We start from the raw sequence: 6,238 nt of genomic DNA, 5'->3' as shown, positions 1-6,238 counted from the left end.
AGTCCAAAGCGCTCCAAAATTCTGCTGACATACAGATCTGGCGGAGAGAGTGCAGCACAACACTGAAGAAGAAATAGATCAAGCTCCAGCCCTTGTTCAGACCTGCAGAGGTAATGAACCGTAGTAAAGACCAGGACAAACTAGCCGAGGGAATAAAGAGGATTAACATAACACTGTAACGACTAAAAATCCTTGGATAAAATTAATAGCCATATAGAACAGTATACTAACCAGCGAACAGACCGATACCATTCACAAGATAAAAGAGCAGCATCTCCATTCTTCCTCCACATTCCAGCATGAACTTCAGCACAGAAAACCCTAATGCGCAAGGGATGTTCCATTATATAGGAAGAAAACCCGTAGGGATGACAGCTCCGTAAAGCATGTCCAAAGAAGTCAGTGTAGATTGTTGAAGATGAATGAGTAGAACAAGCATCAGACACATCTGGAATTGTAGATTCACCAAAATATCTTCTCAGTGACCTTTGTAGCAGCATGGAAAGTAGCCGATGTAACGGAATGTGCACAGAAATATCTTGTGAACTAACATCGTAGAAAATTTGTGGCCAATCAGACAAAGACAAAAAACGAAGGCCACCCAACTCTGCAGGAACATCTGTTTCCATTGCGCTATCATGGAAACCAGATGAAATATCAATATTATCTGACTCGGACTCACCATTCATTTTCAGTTTACTATCCTTCATTGCATGTTCACTGTTTTCCAGGTCAGACGCTAAGTAATCAGCGCATTGCTTACCATGATCTTCACCTGAGCTTGCAAGCCTACGAAAAATCTTACCCTTTCTAATATTGGATATTGTTCTCTTTAATGCTGAAAGATTGCTGTCATAGATGCTACCACTGTTTGGAGACGACATATGTGTAACCAAGTCTTATTTTCAATTTCAACCAATTCTCAGTGGCCCCTAAACACTCACATATCAACCATGTGACAGAACGGGGAAGTTGCAGATGAGAAGAGGCATTAGATTTTATCTCAGAAGCCTTAGAAGAACAAGCAAAGGCATTATTCCGACCAGTCATACCACATGCAGAGCTATCCTGGGAAAGCCGCCCCACTTTTGAGTGTCGTAAATTATCTCCATCATCAGATTCCTGTTTATTTGAGCTCCAATAATTCATTGTCCAACTCTCCCTTACTAGCATCTGAAAAAGCCCCATCCACCAAAAGAGAATGAATAGCAATAGAGTGGCCTAAAACAAAAGGTAAATGGACATTCTCATTTTCTTCTTCTATATGTTGACCAGTTCTCTTTTTTGAGGGTTCATCCCTTGTACAAAGGACAGGAGTCTCATCCAAGTTCTCGAGATATCTTGTTGATCATAGGTGACATATTTGGGAACCACCACATGGCTCATAACAAATCGAATATCTTCAACAACCCGTATAGTTGTCTCATACAAATTTCCCCACCTTGCAACCTGCAATGAAAATCTGTCTCTTTAAGTAAACATAATTTCACTGGGAAAAAAAAAAAGGACTTGGAAACATGATTGTACCACAGCAACAAATCTTAGTCATAAGATTCACCAACTTTGAGATCACAACATGCACCGGGCAATTCAATTTAAAAATAACAGACTCGGCCATTAATAACAACCACTAGCTCATCACCTGTAATCGGCCATCTTCTCCAGCACAAGACAAGAAAATGTCTTCCAAACATCCCAGAAGCATTGTAAGTAGGTTCATTTCCTTCACTAGACGAGGCGTAAGTGTGGGCACTGTAAGTATCTGCACAGAGAACGTAGATAGTAATGGATACCTCTTCAGAGGGAAGTCGCTGCACTCTTTTATAGCCTCACTTATAACAGTCGGATAGTAAGTGAGGAAAACTTTAGCAAACTCATACTTGAAAACAGGTTCCCCCAGCAATTCAGGAGTAACTCGTGAAGTTTTCTTACAACAACATCAGTTAAAAACCTCTCAGCTCTCAACAGAATGGCAAGTAAGCCTGCTGAAGAGAATAACATCCTAGCAACAAAACCAAGCAAACTCTCACTATGCTTGCAAAATTCTAAAAGCGTATCAACCATTGCAAATGTTAGCTCATTAGCTGCCTTCTTTCTTTCAACAACAGCGTTGCTTGATCTAGAGTTTTCCTGACAGACAGTTTCTGCAAATGTTAGCTTGTCTTTCCAACAGCTGAAAAGAGAATTAAGCACAGGTTCCACAGAGTTCGCAAACTCCTCTGGAAGTGGTTGTATCTGCTCCGCACCCTTATGCTTTGAGCAGAATCCCTCACGCTTCCATGCTGTCACATCTCCACAATCACAACAACCGCCGCCTGTGTATATCACAAAGTAATCATGGCCTTCGTGATTCCCATTCTCAAAACAAGGTACACAGATTGCGCATGTTGGATCGTGTTCACATGTTCTGCACCTGTATGCTATGTCATTATGTCCCCAAACAGCCCCGCAAACACCACGTTGCCCAACGGACAGCTTGGAAAGGTTCCTCAGAGCTGCAGCGGGGTCACCCTCAAACATCAACCACTGTAACCAGTCCATGCTTTCATGGAACCTTTTCTTCATGGTTACACCCAATGAGGACTTTTTAGAGCCAAACTTAGAATCTTGCAGCGCTTCAGCCACTTCCTCGTCCGGAGGTAATATAACAGATACTAGTTCAGGTATCAATGACTTTTTATCCTTCATAAAATCAACGAGGAGAGGCTGATCCAGTTGATCCTCGGGAACTCCAAATTGAAGAAGCCTCTGTAGGTGGCAATAAAAGACATTGATATGCAAACCATAAAGAATCGATATTAACAAATTACTTCAAATAATAATATATAAAACCAATCATAAAATTATGGGCTACATTCACGAACGATAATTCAAACTACGAAGGGTTTAAAAGAAAACAAATAAGTCTACTGCTAGAGACCATCAAGGAGACGAGCACAAATGGGTGTTACCCGAATGATTCGATCTCGAGGCTTGAGAGGCTGGGACTCCGAAGGTGAGTCGATTTCCATGTTATCCACCATGATGGGGCGGCAGAACCGCAACAGCCAATCCACGCAACACAAACAGCGACCAAACCCAGAGCTTTCACTCCCCAGGTTTGCTTCCTCAGTAGGCGATAAAAGATTCAATTCCGACAAGAAATCACTAACACCGCCAGTGATTCTGAACCCTAATTAGATTTTCGTATCGCAATTATCTGAAAACTTCTTTGACTTTCATGCATCCACAAATCAATTGCTTCACGGAGTGCTTCTTCGTCGCTCTTCTAGGCTTTCAGCCCCCTCTGCTCCTGGAATAATCTATTTTGCACATAAGTAGAGCATATACGCTACACCATAGGCCTGTGTTTTGTGTCCGGCCAAAAAAAAAAAGAGTCTGTGTTTTATGGGAGAAAGTTATAATACTGATCTTTTATCATTTAAAAAATTAAAGTGCTGCAAATATTTAAATATTTTGAATTTTGAATTTTCTGCTATTTTTATTTTTATTTTCATTATTTAGTTTATTTTAATTATTTATTTATTTTTATAGTTAGTGACTTAATAAGCAGTTATCCCACTCTCCTACTCCTCATTTCAGATCTTTTATTATTATTTTATTTATTTTTGGTTTAGGTTATATTACCTCCGGTCCTTAATATAAGACCCTATTTGATTTTTATTTTGGTCTTAAATAAAAGACCCCAATCCATTTTGTCTATCATATTTACTCAATTTTTTTCAAGATAGTCCTTCTAATAATTATAGTTTTAGTCAATACACTTGATTAGTAAGGATATTTTAGGAAAGACAACACCTATTTAGGACAAATAACTAGCTCAATTTACTTTCTTAATCTCTTCAAATTAGTCAACTGGCTCTTATAATTAGGACCGGAGGTAGTAAAACATTATTAGGATAGCATTATACAATTGATGTTACAGATTTATTCTCTTTCAACTTTCTCCTCTCCTTTTCTATTCTTTTCTAATTTTTTTCTCTTCTCTATTCAATTTCTTAATTTTTATTCTTATTTCACATGGTCAAGCTATTCATTAGAAATATGGGAAGAGAAAAGAGGAGTAAAAAGAGTTTTTGGGTACAAAAATAAAAAGGAGTTAGGAGAGAAATGTGGCGGCTCATTTTATAATCCAAAGAAAAACATGGTTTGGTTGCCCAGGTTGATAGGGCCACAAAAAAAAAAAGTTAATATGTACAGTTATTATCTTTATTTATGACAATCAATTTTTTATCCTGGTAAAAAAAATCAATTTTTTATTTATTTGAAATAAATTACTAAAACTTTAAAATACCGAGTTATTTCAGTTTTAAATTCTAACTGGACCAAAAAAAATTAATTTAATGTATAAGAATACTTCTAGAAATTATTTGAGTTGGGATAAAAAACATATTACTACCTTTTTGTTTTGGCCAAAGAAGATATATCTCTTGATGGCGAAAAAAGAGAGAAAATATATCTCTACTTATATATGACAATTATATATTTTAATTGAATGTTCTTTTGGTTTTTGTCCATGACAAATGTATTTTTTAATACTTCAATTAGTCTTTTATTATTCAAAAGATAATTCACAATTTTTCCTTCAGTACAAAAAAAGAGGTTATTTCTTTTACTCTTTAAAATAAATTACCAAAGATAAGAATTGGTGTGTTGCTAATGTTAGGTTATTTTTATATGGACATTAATAGCGAGTTGATGGAACAGGATGGAATCAGGACAAACCCATCTCAATCTTGTCCTGATAATCAGGATGAGACAGTTTTTCTGTCCCATGTCCCATCCCCATCTTATTCTTTTTTTTTAACTTTTTTAATTTAAAAACTAACTATACATGAAGTATAAGAATTTATAGCAAAAACTATACAAAGAAAATAGATAAAAATAAGGAAATAATGGTAAAGAAAAATGGTTTTTTTTGTAATATTGAGAAACAAAAAATAAACAAACTTAAAATGCTCACAACAAATAATATCACGTAAGCATACAAAATAACTCATGAACAAATGAAAAAAAATAACAATTGATAAATATCATTATCAAAATACTATTACAATGACAAATAAAATAAATTTATAATAATTAAAAAAAGATAATATATTAGGATGGGACTTGAGATGAGAAAACTTTCAGGGTGAGGCTATCTGGTCCCAAAATGACTGAGACAAGAAAGGGACAGGATGTTGAGACGGGACACAATTAAAAACCCCTAGAGATTGACATGTTAATGTCAGTCATATAAAACTTAAATTTTTGCTAATTATTTAGCTGAAAGCTTCTACATTATGGATATTCTGGATCAACCTTCATCTCTTTATTGAGAAAAGGAGATTGATTAGGGAAGTTATTTTAATGTGATGTACTGTTTATGCTTCTTTTGAAGCTCTGAACCGTAGTTTCTATTAAAAAAAAAGCTTAATAAAAGATGTAACAATGTAACATCCCATCCCATTAGTAATATTACTTATTTTAGAAGTTTAAGGGAGTAACAAGAAATAGGAAAAACTAATCCTCAATTGCTTATAATTCTATCAAGTTTTGAAAACAGAAGAACAGAAGAGAATTTCCTCCCCGGCCTTCTGCTGCTACTTGCATTATTTGCTTGTATAAACAATTAAATCCCACCACCCCACGATGATACCTTACCTTTCTCGTCTCCTTTCTCCTTCCTCCCTTCCCTGTTCAAGTTTCCCAACATATTCCCCCCAGCCCTTAATATCTTGACTCTCTGTATTACTTTCTTCTTTTCGATTAACAAAATTCTCAAGAGATCTCGAAAGTAATTTTCTGGCTTGCAAAGCCCCTGCATTGGAGACACATTATAACTAATCTTCTGTACATCCAGAGTAATGCTTTTTCTGTCACAAGGTAATACATAATCCCCAGCAATAAAAAGAAACCGGAGGCTTCTATGCTGTGCTAAATGTCTTCAGGAGGTAATGGGTTTTGTCTTGTCCCAGAAAGAAACTCAAGACCCGTAAATAACAGACTCGTTCGCACAGGGCAGATTGGTTTTGGAGCACACAAAATGAACAGAGAACGCCACGAACCTGCCCTTCAACGACGGACGGGCTATCATAATCGCGTCGAGGCTCAGGAAGTGTTTGGGATACGCCCAAAGGCATTAATACAAACATAAAATTACTTTTAATTATAATTTGATTTTTCCTCAACCACTCTCTCATTTAAATAGAGAATGTGATCTTCGCTCTCTTATTCGATGGAGCTCATCCTTTGA

General features: G+C 36.4%; 1 protein-coding gene across 1 annotated transcript; it reads right to left on the bottom strand.

The window, feature by feature from the left end:
- Positions 1 to 5: 5 nt before the first annotated feature.
- LOC114743142 (E3 ubiquitin-protein ligase PRT6-like) lies at positions 6 to 3,301 on the bottom strand (the record flags this gene model as incomplete). The annotated part of the gene is given in 8 exon segments (XM_028931339.1): positions 6 to 102; positions 232 to 887; positions 889 to 1,143; positions 1,145 to 1,278; positions 1,281 to 1,449; positions 1,643 to 1,905; positions 1,908 to 2,748; positions 2,952 to 3,301. Coding segments are annotated over 8 exon segments (2,475 nt in total), but the record flags the coding sequence as incomplete, so codon positions are not given.
- Positions 3,302 to 6,238: the final 2,937 nt, after the last annotated feature.

This window comes from Neltuma alba, unplaced genomic scaffold (assembly GCF_004799145.2).
Source record: "Neltuma alba isolate B1F8T4 unplaced genomic scaffold, ASM479914v2 tig00003960_pilon, whole genome shotgun sequence".
Lineage (NCBI taxonomy): Eukaryota > Viridiplantae > Streptophyta > Magnoliopsida > Fabales > Fabaceae > Neltuma > Neltuma alba.
The sequence above is the reverse complement of the archived record's forward strand: the minus strand, read 5'-3'. Positions and strand labels throughout refer to the sequence as shown.